Source organism: Melanostigma gelatinosum (assembly GCF_949748355.1).
Source record: "Melanostigma gelatinosum genome assembly, chromosome: 23".
NCBI classification, from domain to species: domain Eukaryota; kingdom Metazoa; phylum Chordata; class Actinopteri; order Perciformes; family Zoarcidae; genus Melanostigma; species Melanostigma gelatinosum.
Genome location: NC_136656.1, coordinates 10182979 through 10199326, shown reverse-complemented (window position 1 = coordinate 10199326; position 16348 = coordinate 10182979). Strand labels below are relative to the sequence as shown.

Here is a 16348-nt window from a genome sequence, read left to right as displayed (position 1 = left end):
TGTTGCTCAACTTATGTGTTCTCATTTTTCATCCATTTCCCCTGAACTCTTTTAAGTTACAATTAATATAAGAGGGTCAACAATGTCAAAGTAGATGGATGGATGATTTTTAATTAGTCTTCAAAGGGACCTAAGACCAAAACTTGTGCCTGAGTTGTAGACACTCTAACCAAGGAGTGATGTTTGATTCTCAGATTGATTACTATGCATGTTTTTTAAAGGCCACAAGAGGTAAAACTATATAAGTATTTCGCAAATTACAGAAACCTCAGAAAGAGAAATATCTTGTTCGGAGTCATCTTGTCACCATTTGGGGAGTATCAACACTCTGGTTGTGTACGACGATATTCGTGTCAAAAATGATGTGCAAACTCCGGCTGCGTGCAACTACTACTCATAATAATGTAATAATCATGACAACTTAATTTGTATCCTGCCTTTCATACATAAAATGCAGTTTAAAGGTGCTTTTAAGTGTGATTAGTAAAAGCAACACACAACATAGATCAAATACAGAGAATAAACAAAGATGCAATAAAGGCTCCAATGAGAAGGCAGAGGAACAAAAGTAGATTTGACAGTTGTAGAAACGGATAAAAACTTACGACATGAACTCAATGCCTGCTTGAATAAGTAGGTCTTCAGTTGTTTTTGGAAGTGTCAGCAGAGCTTGCATATCTAATGTGGCGGTTCTAGAGTCTAGGAGGAGAGTAGCTATGAGCGTCTCCCCCAAATCAATTCTGTGCGCTTCTTCAGGCACAGTTAAAATACCAGCTGTTATTGGTTGATGAGCAATTAAAGAATCTGATCAATCTGCTGTATCATTAAATGCTTTGCGTGTGTAAAAGAAGCTGAAACTCAACTGTAAAAGAACTGGGAGCTAAAACAGGCATGTTATTGGTAGGCCAGTGAAGAGGGCATTGCAATAGTCCAACCTGCCAGTAATGAACGTATGAATCCATTTCTCAGGTAGAACACTGCTGTCTTGGTCACTTTGAGAATATCTTCATCGCTTAAATCCGAGTCCAAAATGACACCGAGGGCAGCATGATGTGTGACATCTCCACATCGTGGAAATCAAGTTATTACCACAAGCACAAAAACATTCAGTCTAAAGAATACCGTACATGTCAGCTGTGTGCATGTAGAATAGCATGTTTCCTGAGGCGTGTGTCATGTGGTGCAGGAGCCTTGCGTCTCAGGGTGACATTGGCACTTGGTGATTGGACGGCTGCTATTGTGAGCCTTCGCGGCGTCGATCCTCACGCCTGCAGAATCCTCGTGCACTCAATGCGTTTGTCCATTCAAGCCCACGACCGAGTGTGATATTGAAATGGGAAGTGCTGCTCATGAACGTGTGTAGTTCATCGAAGTGTGAGTGATGTGTGCGAGTTTTAAGATGAGGCTTCTTGGGGATGTTGTCCCTCGGGGCAGGAAAGGCTAAAGTTCCGTATGAGACGAGCTGAAAGAGAGGCAAAGATGGCGGTATAGATGGAAGATGAGAGACGGATGGAACGTAAAGCACAAAGTGGAGAGAAATGGACGGAGGGAGCAGGAAAGGATAACAAGATAAACCTGCTCTTATTGCAATAGGAGACTGAGTGTACAGAAACTCAAGCCAACGGTGCTTTCTGAAATTAGAGCCAAGGGAAAGGTGGAAGGCTGGAGGGAGAGAGAGCAGCAAGCACGGGGCAGCAGAGAACAGTGAAAAGTGCACGCTCATGAATAATATATGGTCACAGCGGCGGTTGGTGCAGAAGCAGGGTAACTGTACTCAACCTGTGAAATGATCCAGGTCTTTATTTTGTATTGTTTGATTGTGTGTGTGTGAGGGGGGGGGGTCTATTACTGATAGACGCCGTTCACGTCAGGAAGCGCACAGATGTGAATAATAATAATTTAAATTAATTTTACTGGCGGACTTAATGAAACGGAGTCATTGTAGATGTAATGAGCCAAACCTGCGCTTTTCACGCAAAATGTTTTAAAGGGATCATAAAACGTGCTGCTGCCGGTGGGAGGCTCGGTGTCAGGTTTTTGGGGAGTTTATTTTAGTTTCTGCTGCACTTTATCCACAGATGCCAGACATAAACATTCAGTTTATATAATAGCGGAACTTAAATCAGGAGTTGGCAATGTAGCTGCATTGTTTTACTGAATACTTCATTTTGAGATCTGTTCTTCGAGCACAGTGACTCATAATTTGACGTTAAACTCTGCCGTCAGGGCGTCCGGTCTATTTTGTAGATTTGTAATTGGATTAACGAGCGACGGCTTCTGCCCAAAAGACATTTAGTCCCGGCCTACTGACGGGCACGCTGGGCTACTTTTTTGGCAGAAGGCTTCTAAATTGCGCCGTGGCTTAATGAAATCATCAGCGTCACGTTGGGGGTGTTGATTCCCTGTCGGGCCTCATTTTCGCAACGCTGACGACCTCGCGCTCTATTATTCCCTGTCAGGAATCCTAATGATGTAAAGTATATCTCGATCCGTGTCCTGCTTCCTGCCAGCTCTGTCCTCTGAGGCCTGAGAGAAGATATGAGGAACACATTTTTGCAGAGAAATCCTCCAACGCGAGCAAGAAGAATCGCGGCCATAATGTGCTGCAGTAGAAAGTGGGATCTCTCTGATGAGGAGAGATGGAAGGAAGACAATTTGCCTTTGGGGAAATTAAATTGGCAGGACGGGACCTTTTTTTTCTTTTTTTCTGGTGCGTTTTGACTGAACAGACGTTTCACTGGAGCACTTTCTCTCTGTGCTCACCACAGAGTGTGAGCACTGAGTGAATGAAACCGAAAAACAGGCAACGCTTATGTTGCATCGAAGAGAGGAATGGGAGATGCCCTTCCTCCCCCTCACTTGCTCTCTCCTCCCTCACCTCTCCTTTTAAGTTGTATAAGACATAAAAAGACAGAAAAATCTGGTAATGAAACTGGATTAGACACACACACACACACACACACACACACACACACACACTGGCATCAGTAGTTTTCCCTGTTTAGTGTGGCTCCCTGATTATGCACATGGGGTGAGACTTCAGTCAACTCACTTCACCTTCTCCCCTCTTGTCTTTCTCTTACCTGTGTTGAGTTCAGCGTCTCTGTGTTATGCTGTTTACCACCACTTGTACACTCTTATTTCTGTCCTCAAGACGTCTCTTTCATTCTTTCTCTTGCTTTTCTTTCGTTTCCCCTCTTAGTGTCGGTCTGTCTGCGCACACACAATACTCATCAGCGCTCCATCTTTCCCGTCCAATCAGCCACTCTCTCTCTTTCTGTTTTGCTCTTACTCTGAAATACAATTTTAGATTCTTTTAATTTTATTTCCTTTTCATCTTAGTGGACAACTACATTTTTCCATAACGAGCTCCATCAATTCAAAAGGAGTGTGGATAAAACAAATTAACACTTATTATGCCTGCAAATGTGTTCCAAATGACGTGCGTGATTGTTAATTAGACGCCTTCTTGATGATTTATTTTCGTGTGAAAACTAAAAGGAAAACAATTGATACGAATATGGAAAATCCTTTAAATTGTAAAGCATTATAGACTTTCAGGATGATATTGGGATTATATCATATGTGTTTACGTACACTGGAAATGTTCTTTCAGACTCGTGGAAGTACATCCAGGCTGTGCTCGCCCGTGGGCACACGACAACATGAATTCAGGGATCGACACAAATGATCACATGCATGCTGTGTACACGTACGGGATACATTACACTGATGTGTTAAAAAAAAAAAGGATACACACTCTCACGTGGAAAGGGATTGACACAAGGTGCACAAATGCAGGTCACGCATGCATGATGAGGAACAAACAATCATCCCTCCTCGTATTTTTTATTTTATGTCTTTCCTTCCCTTGTGTGTCCTCTGTTCTCCCTCGCTCTCGCTCTAGTCCTTTGCTCCCTCTGGCTGTGTCAAATGCTGCAGTGTTGGTGTCTTGGCTCAGAATACATCCAAATCTTAGTCTGACACAAACACACACACCAAGCAATGTGTGGACACATGCGCGCCGCTGCAGTCTTATGAAGTCGGAAAAACCCATTTCTGCCCCGACTCCCGTACCTTTTTGGCAGGAGTGAGAACGAGGGAGTGAAACAGGGAGATAAAGGAGGGCGGGGGCGAGATGGAGGAAGGAGTGAGATGGAGGGAGGTGTGCTTGGAGTGAGCGAGGGAAGAAAAAAAAAAATAGCATTTGGCCTGATTTTTGGGTCCAAGTTACTAATCGTGTACCTCCACAGAGAATAGATTCAAGTGCGTCTGTGATTCAGTAGACACATTCAGTGTGTGTGTGTGTGTGTGTGTGTGTGTGTGTGTGTGTGTGTGTGCACCACGCCTTTGTCCAGCTGTGTGTTTCTGGATGCTCTTTGATCATTAGGCAGCTGTATTCACTTCTGCTTCTCATCATTTCACAGACAACGAGCTCATTATGCTTCCATTAACTGCTGACGGAGCGACGGGTGAATGGGAGAGAGAAATGAGAGCAAAGTGGAAAAGAAAGGGGAGGCATGACTGGCTGACTCACCCAAAAAATGAGCAATAATGCCCGATGTTAAGAGATTTGGGAAGAGGGATGAGCGGGCAATAGGAGAGGGTGGACGAGGTGAAAAGGTGGATAAAAGATCAGGGGGGAGAGAGGGGGAAGCCTTAAAATGAAGCGAGGCCTAAGTAAGACGTGAAAAGAGGGATTTAAGAACAGTGGGTCGTGATGGGGAACGGCAGCTCGTGTGATCATTTGAATTCACCACACGCTCATCACTGTATGCAATATCAAGACTCCATCCGAGTTTTTACTTTGGCTCAACAACATCAGCGTTTGGCTGCAGCGTGTTTTTGGGAGTGATTATTCTTTTAAATGTTATTTACCACCGATTCTTGATTACTTGATGGTTCGAGCGATCGCAAAGTTAATTTGAATGGCCTCCGCATTGCTGAATGTGGAAGTTATTAGATTTGAGGACGCAACTGGAATGGAGCACTCGGTGGAGTACAGATTTGAGTGAATGGGCTGAGGCGTGGCTTTTTATGGATCTGGTATTTGGTTGATGAAATAGCTGGATTTGCTCTGAGGCTAACTGTCTTTTTTTTAATGTCGTCTTCTTGGATTTACTCTACAACGTGTCAACAAGTTGCAATCGGTCGGTTCCTAGTGTTCGCTTACGTCCGCCACCGTAAGATACTCGTACCAGAACAAGGGAGAGGTGAGCGACGCAACCCGGGGAGTGCATAAAATGAAGTAAAGTTCGATTTCAACAGCTATAGTCTCACTTTAATGCCCACTGTCAACATCTAAAATGTGATTTTCAGAGATTGTTTTCACAGTTTGCCAGAAAGCGGTTGTAATCCTTTTATCACGCGTGTGTTGTTTAGGGTACCTGCAGGTGTAACGGCAATGAAATCCGATTACTGTAATACAATTAAACGTAACCGGGCAGTGTGGGGCGGACACAGTGGCACTTTGCCTGCGGTAAATTGGTCGTAGCAGCATGAAAGCACCGCTCGTGTAGGAATAGGGAGGTGGCAGATTGAACAGTGGGCAGAGAGGAGTAGATAGAGAGGGGGGGGGGGGGGAGAGGCTTGTGCAGTAAAGGGGCAGAGAATCCCAAAGACTCTTATAAAACACTCTCGTGAAGAAGTGGGAGAGGGGGGGATGAGGAATGAAATATGGAAGGTGGGGCTAGTTGCTAGACACTTTCAAGCTGTAAAACGTAGAAGTGTGCTTCTTTAGTTGTCTCCAGCTTTAAATCATTGGAGGGCGGAGTGGAGAGAAAGTCCATGAAACAAAATATAAAGTCACCCAACTTTTCCTGAACAGCAGATTAGTTGTATTTCTTTTTTTTTATTGCGATAATACCCGATAGACTTAAATGTCTCCAAGCATTAAACAAAAGGTGTATTTTTGACCTTTTTAGGCCTGGCTGCGGGGATATAAAACCAACATTTTTCACACATGCAAGTCAGCCATTTGATAAAAGGCCAAAGTTGAGGACATGAGGAGGAGAAACTCTGAAAGACACTGGAAACACGGGAGGAACGGTAAAGGGTACGGGACCAAGGAGGTGAAGGAAAAGTAGAGAACATACAACTATATATGTGTGTGTATATGTGTGTATATGTGTGTGTGTATATGTCTGTCTGTCGTCATAAAATGTGACCGTGTGAGTCGCCTTGCTGACGGTGAATCAGCCCACAGAAACTTTCTGTGACCTGTGCTGTTATTTTGGGAAGCTTCTTCCTTTCTGTCCCTTCAGTACATCTAAAGTTATGGCTGCACTTTGCACTTGATGTCCCTCTTTTTTTTTCTAATTAATTGATAGTAAACATCAGATTTTATGAGCCCACAATTCTGTTTATCCACACGTGAACGGTAAATTCCCGTTAGGTGTCTTCTGCAGCTGTATTGATTTAAAATCTGCCTCCCTCGTGCTCTCTCGCTCTCGCTCTCTCGCTCTCTCGCTCTCTCGCTCTCTCGCTCTCTCTCTCTCTCTCTCTCTCTCTCTCTCTCTTTATGCTCTGCTTTATGGCTGCAATGCTTCCAGACTATGTACAACTCCCATTATGCTGCCGCCTGATGGCCTTGCAGCTTCCATTTGGTCCCCAGGATCTGTCTGTAATGTGAGGAAAAAACGACTGAACGATATATATTCTTCTTTTTATGTCGCTGCTGATGTGTCGCGCGTGCGCATTTGTCTTACAGCTACAGATTTGTTTGTCATGCAAATAGCGACTTGAAAGCCCAGAAATAATGCAGCACACAACAATGTTTATTGCAAATCTCCATCAGTGCATCTAAAATTCATTTTAATGGCCATACACACTTTTTGTCTGATGCTCTATGCCAATTCCGATGCTCTATAGCCGCCCTCTTAAAAGGAGGCCGATTAGCTCTTAGTCCTTAAGTAATCCCCAAGTAGAAAAAGATGACGTCCGCGTCCATTTACTTCCTGTGAGACGTGCACCTCGGTACATAAATGTGATAGCTTTTTTTTTTTTCACTGCACTGAATGCAGTTGCATAAAGGTAAAGCAAAGGAAGTTAAATACGCACAATGAGAGATAAAGTGCAGCCTAATATATTTATACCTCTATTACCATCTCTTATGCGTAAAGAAAACACAATCTGTGAAAAGTTTCAAGTAAGTTTATGAAAAAAAAAGAGAACAATCATCAGATGTTTACAGTTTGAACAAGTTCTGGATATCTTTGACGGTCATCATGTGAGCAAACAGGAATCGGACAGAATCCGTCGGTTAAACAGACGGATGAGTCCACCACCATGTGTTCTTTGTCTGCAGTTCGTCGACGCGTTCGTACCGTGCAGCTCTCCACCTTTTCGACTCGGCTGCTTCTTATCGGCCGTCCTGTCTTCACTCTTGCGTCGCACGTCATTATTCAGCCGCAGGCTTGCTACAAACGCGCTGTCGATCGAGATGTACTTTGATTTTGCTTCTCGGTCTTTCTCTATTCGTCTCCGTGTCTGTCTCTCGATCTCCTGCTCCTCGTCGTTTCCCTCGCTTTGTCTCCGTTTCCCCCCTACGGCCATCTGCTCCATTCACCGTCAACCTTTCCTCATCGCCTCCCTTCTTTTAACTTTCTAGACTTTCCTAGACTTATTATCTGAAGGCTTGCCAAACCTGGAAGTAGAGAAAGAAGAGAGTGTTGAAAGTGGAGCAGAGGCCAACTGCCACTTACGGAAGAGGCGGCAAACTCTTTTGAAATGTAGCCGCGTCGAGGAAGAGAGGGCGACACATCTGAAGGGAGACGAGCTCAGGGAAGGATCAGAGAGCGGTGAGGAGAGAGGGAGTGGTTGTCACCTCGGAAAGAAGCGGTTTATTTGTAGAATATACGGGTAGCCTCAGACGCGGTTAACATTTTTGCGAGCTACTGAAGGTTTACAGACGGCGGCTGGTATTATGTGGTGTAATGAGGGGCCCCGGGTCTGACCTCTGACCTCTCAGGCCACGGGTAAACATATCAAAGCTACTCTACCAATAAGAACTTTTTGAGACGCTTGAGGATCCGCTATAATTGGGATTATTATAGCTTTAGTAATTCATTTTTACGAGCCGTGCTTAGTAGCACGGCTCTGGGGGCGGCCATGTTGCTTATGTCAAACTGCCACTTTGGTGCTGACTGAAATATCTAAGTAGAACAGAACAGATCTATCTATCAAAAGATTCTGATGTCTTCCAGTAAGACGTAGCCGTGTGGCAATCATATTATTCTTTCCTCATTCGTATGTGCGCTGTGCTTTGTGACACTTTGTGACGGCTTAAGCAACAAGGTGGAGAGCATGATTTAACTATCGCACAGCTGCAAACACATTTTAAGCGAAGCTGTGGTGTCCTGGTCCCCAAATTGAGAAGCTATTAAGCGTGCGTCATGTGATACTAATCACCACGCTCGGCAAACACTTCCACGTGCGGGGTAATTTCGGCATGGATTCAGGAGGGAGTCTTATCCCGTCTCAATGTCTGGATGCAGGATCCTCTTGAGTGAAACCTCTCCCATCAGAATATTAATAATACGCGACACTGTGTTGTTTCAGACTTTGTATCCCCGGCTTCTTTTCCTGCAGTGTTTGCAATGTTTGTTTTCTCATCACAAATGTGATGACCAGACATCCTCAAATCCTTCGGCATGAAAATGAAGCGGGAAGACGGGATATATGTAGAGGAGGAGGTAGGATGACCTGAATCTTAATCACAAGAGGGTAGAAGCGACCAGTGTGGAAAAACATGATTGAAGAGGGGAAAGAAATACGTGATGGACTTAAAGCCTGCAGATGATATGAGATGAAGGGATGAATACATGAATGTGTAAACTGATGGAGGGATTCCGGTCAAGCTCTGTTCCCATTACAGCTGGGATGAATATGAACTGAGCTATTTGTGAGTTTGAGTGCGCGTTTGTGTTGTTCTGCTGTTGTATCAACAGTGAGTCGGATGAGGGTTGTGTCTCTCTCTCTGTGTGTGTGTGTGTGTGTGTGTGTGTGGCGAGCCTGAAAGGGAATTGGATCAGATTAACTCCGATCCCCACAAGAGAGGAAAGAAATGAAAGAAAAGTGAAGCAGTGAGCTGCAGTTAAAGGGAAGAAGCAGCGGTGATGTTTAGATGAGGGGGGGGGGGGGGGGGTGTGCTGTAGGATCTGGTTATGTAATAACTGTTGGGTAATGGGACTATGCACCTTACACCTTGTTAAACAGACTGTGATACCCTTGTGTGTTTTACAAAAAGAAAACAATTCATGTGATCAGCCTCCTCTTTCATGGCAGCGACTATAAAGGCCACAGTTACCATAAACTCTGTTGCTGTAATAAAGACGGCAGGACTCCTCCCCCTCGTGACTGTGTGTTGTTCTCCTTTGGGCTTTACTGAAAATTAAGATATCCCCCCCCCCCATCTGTTTTACTCATTCCAGCCCTGAGCTGTGCCTGAAGCTTTGTTTTGGCGTATTTTGTTTTGGTGCTTTAAAGCAAACCAGCGCATTCCTTCAAAGATATGTTACATGTGGCATGTGTGTATCGCATAATATGATTATTATTATTATTATAATATTATTGGTTGCTTTAATCATTCCTCATGTCCATGCTGGTCATAAAGAGAACCTCTTCATGCAAAGCGGCTGTCTAAAGTTCAAGTTTGTCTTTTTTAAAAGACCAGATGGTTGCTGCATAGCAGAACAAAACCCCATTTAGTTTATTTCTTTTGACACCTTGCTGACAGTCCATGTCCTCAAGTATTTAAAAACCCACAGCTTTGATTCCGGGTTCAAAACAATGAAGTCAAGTAACAGAATAGTGGTGTCAATCCACTGGCTCTTAATGTCACTCTGCAAGAAACTACACACACACACACACACACACACACGTTGCTGCGTGATGCACATCGCACCTCAAGCTGAGGAGCATGTACCGCATTACTCTGACCGCCCCCCTGGACATTTCACGACCCAGCATGCACTGCTTTCTGGCTGGCGGACATTGAGGGAAAGATGGCAGGGGACTGGAGTAATTGGTGGGCTTCATGTGCGATGTGCAGAGAATCGTCAATGTTTGTTTTTATTTCCTCACAGGATTTGCATGAAGTGATAGCAATCTGGCTGCAACAACATTGAGGAGAAATCATATTTTCCTTTTCAGGATGTAAGTGCAGTGCCGGCCGCGTGACCTCCGAGAGGGCCCGCGTGGTAGTTTGGTAGAATTTGACTATTTCCCCAGCGTTGTCAAATTGAAAATCTCCAGAAGAAAATCTTGCAAGCTTCTCTATTCCGTCCCTCTATAGCTAACCAAAAGCCAGTGTTCGATGTCGTGACTTGTCTCCGCACTTTGAGTTCAAAGAGTGAAATCATTATGCTCCGCACCGAGCCTCTGCTAGGAGTCTGTGTCCTTGCAGAGATGAAGCTGCAGGAAGGCCCTCAAATACATATGGTGCTCGACACAGAATCAAAAGATGTTGGCGGTCTGAGACTCAGTCATCCCATTCAACCTCTTGTCAGGGACGCTCTTTTGTTCGTTCCACCTCAGAGGTGTCTGTCTGTGTGGGCAGCTACTGAATCATCTTCTCGACCTGCTTCATGATAATTATCCTCCTGGAAATAATTACTCGAGGAGCGTGTGGCCGTGGAAGATGCGGCGGTCAGAGGCGGCATTTCTGTTCTTAACCGGAAAATACTCCTCCACATCATCTCGCCGCCCCTGCTTTCATTTTCTTCTTCATTTTGAAGGACTATGTTCTGACCTTGCCGTCGGCAGCAACTACTATTGGATTTTTAAGAGCAAGCAGAATTCTTATTTCTTTTCTCCCCAATACTGTTTGTGTTCCTGCTGCACCCTCACCTTGTTACAGCCAGGAGTGAATATGTTGGGCTCAGTCTAATAGTTCCTCCCACGATGCTTCTACTTCATGTGGACGGCTGCCGCTCTGACCGGTCTCCTCCTCAGACATCAACAATGTGTTTCATCGCAGGCGGCTCGGCGAGCACGCAGGAGGAGGAAATGACCGCTGTTTGCATTCTGGGTCTTTGCGCCGTCTCCCCTTTGTCACCCAACCTCGCTCCACTATTATGAACTCTCTCTGAGGAACGTCTGGCACAGTGAGGCGCTGTGGAGCAAAGTTAGGGGGGAAATAAACCAACTGTCAAAGAGTCTTCATTGAATTAGAGTTTTGACATCCTGTAACAACATGGCACGCATGTGATTTCTAGCTGAAGTGCTTAGAGGGAGAGAGAGGAACCAGGGAGAGTGACAGTCCCTCCATCACTGAAGCTCTCTGCTATTCTTTCCCTCCCTGATTTACTCCACCGAATCCTCTCTTTCAGTCCGGACGTCTCTTTGTCCTCTCTCCCTCTCCACCCCGAAACCAACACTGCGATTCCCTTTTGCGTCTGTCCTCATTTGATTCATCCATCAGTCTTTCTTTATCTCCCTCCCTCTCTTCCATCTAAACTCACCCATGTTTTTGGTCTTTTTTTTCTCCCTCTCCCGCTACACTCGAACTGTTCCTAATGCACTTTGTGTCACTCTCTTGCGCTCTCTCTGCGCCGCACAGCACCAGCTATCCGTCTCTGTCACTTCCTATTCACAGCCGTACACCAGTGCGCATTCATCAGCGCTGGGCTCCTTTAAGCACAATCGCTCGCACACATTGTGGTCTGCTGCAGGGAGCTAAACGTATGAATGCACGTTATGCTTTTTAAAAAGAAAATAAATATTGTAGGATGTGTGTGTGCGGCACCCTGTGCTAATGCAGCCCATTGACTTGTCTGTCAGACCTTATGAAACCCTGACCGCTCAATCTGTTACACTGGCTGCTGCCACTCACTGACTCGACGTGTGTGTGTGTGTGTGTGTGTGTGTGTGTGTGTGTGTGTGTGTGTGTGTGTGTGTGTGTGTGTGTGTGTGTGTGTGTGTGTGTGTGTGTGTGTGTGTGTGTGTGTGTGTGTGTGTGTGTGTGTGTGTGTGTGTGTGTGTGTGTGTGTGTGTGTGTGTGTGTGTGTGTGTGTGTGTGTGTGGGGCTCATACAGTTTAATTAGTGTGTGTGTGGTGGGGGATCCCTCTAATGAGTCTCTCTGGTGAAACCTGTGGGGAGCTACAGATGCCATAAATGGGATTAATCTCTCTCTGCAGAGGAAACTCTGCCGAGTGTCTGAGTATTTTAACACGGATGATGTTTCACTAGGTTGCAGCAAATATTGTTGCATGTGTGCGCGCGTCGCTCCAGAACTGTGTCTCGTGTCCTCCTGAGAAGAGTTTTCTTTACAACCAGCTTAACTCTGCCAGCTATGGGCTTAATGAGAGGCTGACGAGCTGCGAGCAGGTGTTGCCTGTGTACTCTGCATCATGGATTCTATGTTATAACGGCATCTCCATCAACGTTTCTTTGAGGTTGTTGTGCATTTTTGTTTCGTTGCCAAATTCTGAGTGCTGCAGTTTTAGCTTCGGGCCATCTTTGTCTCCGCAATCCAGCCCTCTCGCTTCCTCTGCCCGTTTCATCGTCTTGACATTTACGCTCGCCAAATGTTGGTAAAGCCGAAGGCACTGGGCTGGTTTAACAATTAAAGACTGAACATGCATTTTTCTGTTTGAAGACTGGTGCGAAGGAATTAGTTGATCGTTCACTTCCTCCCGGTTTGTGCACTTCAGTCTGATTCCAGAGAGGGAGGGAACTGTCCGTCTAACTAATGGTTTTAGATACGTACAGATGTCGGTGGTGCTGTTGCCTTTTCTTGCTCACATCTGCGCCTCCTGGGTGAATTAGACTTCCTGTTGTGCAGCTTGTGTTTTGGAGATTTGATTGCTTGCAGCACTCTAATTTCATTTTAACATTTGGATGTTGTTTTCCTCGCTCAAAACGTCTTCTATGGTATTATGGCGACTGATTATATGAATAATCAGCACTGTGGCTGGATCTGCTCTGAGCGACTTGAGCTGCTCTGATTGGTTAAATTGGTGGAAATGTTTGGAACGCCACTCCGACTGCTTCGCTTGAATCATCTGTGTAATCGCCCAGTCTCAAAATTATAATGGTAATAATGATACGTTTTATTTATAAAGCTTTTTACAAGGCAATTGCGCTCTGCGTGCAGCTCCCACTGGGCAAAATTAAACTTGAGCTGAGACGAGCCAAAGTCTCGTTTGAAGGATGAGTATGGAAAGCGCTGGTGTTGGTCCACTGACATGCTAATTCTCCCTCCTAATTACCATGTTTTACTCCGAATGTCATGTTCAACTTCCCACAGAAAAGCATAGATCAGCACATTCAGGGTGATCCTTTCTTAGCAAGGCAAAGTAATTCCACAGTTTTTAGTGATTTAGTTTTCTGAAATTACTGTCATACGTAGGTGCGGCATCATATCTCTGTGTGGGGGGAAAAACTGGGGACAAACCATGACTGTAACAGCCATAATTAAAAGTTCAAACTAAATCTAAATGGAAATGTCCAGTCGTCGGTACATGATGAATGTGTGTAATTAAAACCAAAAGGAATATGGTCCGTTAAAAAGAGAGGATGCCTGAAGAGGGGACTAGATACTGGATTATGCGTTATCGCCTCTTAAATGAAGAATAAGTAATAAAACGGGTATAAAAAAACACTATATTGCATTTTAAATGGTACATTTGCACACCGCACTGCCGATTTAAAAATAAGAACATTTATTTTCCAAAAAGAGAAAAAACGTCTTGTGTCAGTGAAATGGTGAGTCCGGGATTGAGTCGTCACAAACTGACGACCACAATAAACGCATTGAGCTCGGGGGTGCGTTCAGTGTGCTCTGATCCACATTTATATCTCCATATGTTAGCGCATTCTTTCAGCTCCCCGTGATTCTGTTTCTTCATGTTAACCGGATGCGACGCCAGCGCTGGTGTTGTTTTCGCCTCGTGAGTCATCACGGCGAGATGGGGTCTCACTTTACTGGCACCGCTGATTTGATACGATCATGTCATGTTTGGTTGCCATAGGAACAGGTGAGATACGATAAGATGTGTAGTGTAGTTTAACCATTTCTTTATCTGTCCACGCTATATCTATATATATATATCTCTGTATATGTCTGTCTATTGATGTGTGCGTGTCAGGCCCAGTCTTTAGCAGCAACACCGACGAGACAAACTCCTGAACATTTATTGTACCCGACACCGATTGTGATTCTGATCGTGAAAACGGGCTTTTATGAGGATGAGTTTTCAATAAATCCCGTTTGATTGATGATCTAATTGTTGCAGTGCAGAGAAATGCCATTTTCCCTCCATACAAATAAAACACGGAGCTTGCTTTTTTTTTTTTACACCTCATTTTTATGTAGTCTTATTTGCATGGAGACGAGACAGGTTTTTTTTCTTTTTGTTTCTCTGTGCTTTCGGTTTCACGGCTCATTAAGATGAGCGAGTGCTCCTTGAGTGTTTACACAGCTAACATCATTACTTAGATAATTCACAGCTGTAAAACTGCTTTCTGCTCGTGTTGTTTTTCATTGCTTTGTCCTTTTTCTGCAGGTGGGCTACGAGAACGCGGGCACCGTGGAGTTCCTGGTCGACAGAAACAACAAACACTACTTCATTGAAGTCAACTCTCGCCTCCAGGTCGAGCACACGGTCACCGAAGAAATCACCGAGTAAGTAGCAGATGTTTACACGCGCGGGTGGCAGGTGGGCAGCCGGAATGGTCGCGGCGGTTGTCACTTTGCGTGCGTTTGTTTGGTGTCGTCTCTCCACAGCGTCCAGGTGTTTTAGACGCCTCCCACTCTGAAAAGTTGCTGAAATGGAGAGAGTTAAGGTCGGAGGTGTAGAGAGGTGTGGGCACAGTTGAGAAGACGAGGGGGGCGAGAGAAGAGAGCCAGAACAGGTGGGATCAGTGAAGAGAAGTCCGAGCGATGAGGTCCGAGAGAAGGCGAGAGACGATGGCAGTGAAGCAGAGAGACAGAATAGTCAACGATATAAATAGCATCCTGTTTCACTGATGACCTGTGCGATTTGTTCGGCTGAAACCACACAGATGGGTCTCAAACTAATACACACACTCTAGATATAAACACACACACACACACACACACACACACACACACACAGGTACAAGTATAAAGGTCCTCCAGACACACCAGAAAGCTACAATTACACAAATTCATATTGGATTCCCTGCATAATTATCCCAATTAATGAATTAAGCTGACAGACTAACAAATCAGTGCAACTAATAGGAAGTTATAGGGGGGGGGGGGGGGGGGGTGCGAAATGATGCCACCTGTTCCTATGGCAACCAAACATGACTGAAAATTTTGTGAGCCGCACTCGCTCGCCGTCTCAATCAGTCTGTTGTTTGGCTTCTTTCATCTCTTCCGTCTCTGTGAGAGAGAGAGAGAGAGAACTAAACAAAGAAGCGTTTCATTCATCTCGCTGTATTTGTGTCACATCACGACTACATCAGTTAAACAGTGACGTCCCGGCGATCATTAAGTCAAACAACCACCGCTCGCAACAAGAAAGTCTATTTAGTTTCCCCAAACCGTTAATTAGTGTTATTTTGATTAAAGTTGTGTCCACTTTTTAAGTATATCCTGTCAGTTAAGGTCTTAAATCTTCACGGTTTCCTTTCAAAATGTGGCTAATGTGATAATAAAGATCCGAAAGACAAATGCGACGGCATTAAAATGTGTCATTAATATAATTTAGGTCTTTTATTTCTTTCTTTATTCTTTGTAGGGCTGCAGTTTTCTTGCTTTTTATAAGAGTATGAATACCTGCCATATGTTCTTCATTCCAGTTTAAAAAGTTGTGCGTTCACACACTTGCTCCATACTTAGTCTTGACACAGAGGTGGCAGTTAAGGAAGCATGTTATCATCCCAATTGTTGGTGGATTAAAACCCCTCGACACTGTGTGTGTGGGGGGTGGAGTTTACTTGTACTTCTCATAAACATTGAGGCCTAACAAAATTTCCATATCTATCTATGGAAATTTTGTTAGGCCTCAATGTTTATTTGCTTGCTTTATGGAGTATCATTAAAGCAAATCAAGACTCGTGTATCCAGCCACGATTGGTGCCTTGTATGGCGGATATCAACGTCTCATCGTTATTACATTTAGCTTTAATTCATACATCACTGTGTTATCTCTCTTTTTATCCATTCAAAGTTTTTTCTAAATCTATTTATATTTTTCCAGCATGATTGTTGTGTCTTTAATTCTCCGTTTCTTTGCTCTTATCTCGCTGTATGAAACATTAAAATGTGCTTAGCTCTACTGTGGGTTTTTTATTTTTTGGGGGAAGCAATAATGTTGGAGGAAAATGTGATATTTAACAATCATAAATCATGTATTTCATGTCCACCGAGCAGAT

General features: G+C 44.3%; 1 protein-coding gene across 1 annotated transcript in view; it reads left to right on the top strand.

The window, feature by feature from the left end:
• pcxb (pyruvate carboxylase b) overlaps positions 1 to 16348 on the top strand; it is a 219902-nt gene that overhangs the window by 30644 nt on the left and 172910 nt on the right. Inside the window, exon 10 of the mRNA XM_079295523.1 lies at positions 14509 to 14627. Within this exon, the coding sequence (XP_079151649.1) occupies positions 14509 to 14627 (119 nt within the window). The remainder of the gene's footprint in view (positions 1 to 14508; positions 14628 to 16348) is intronic.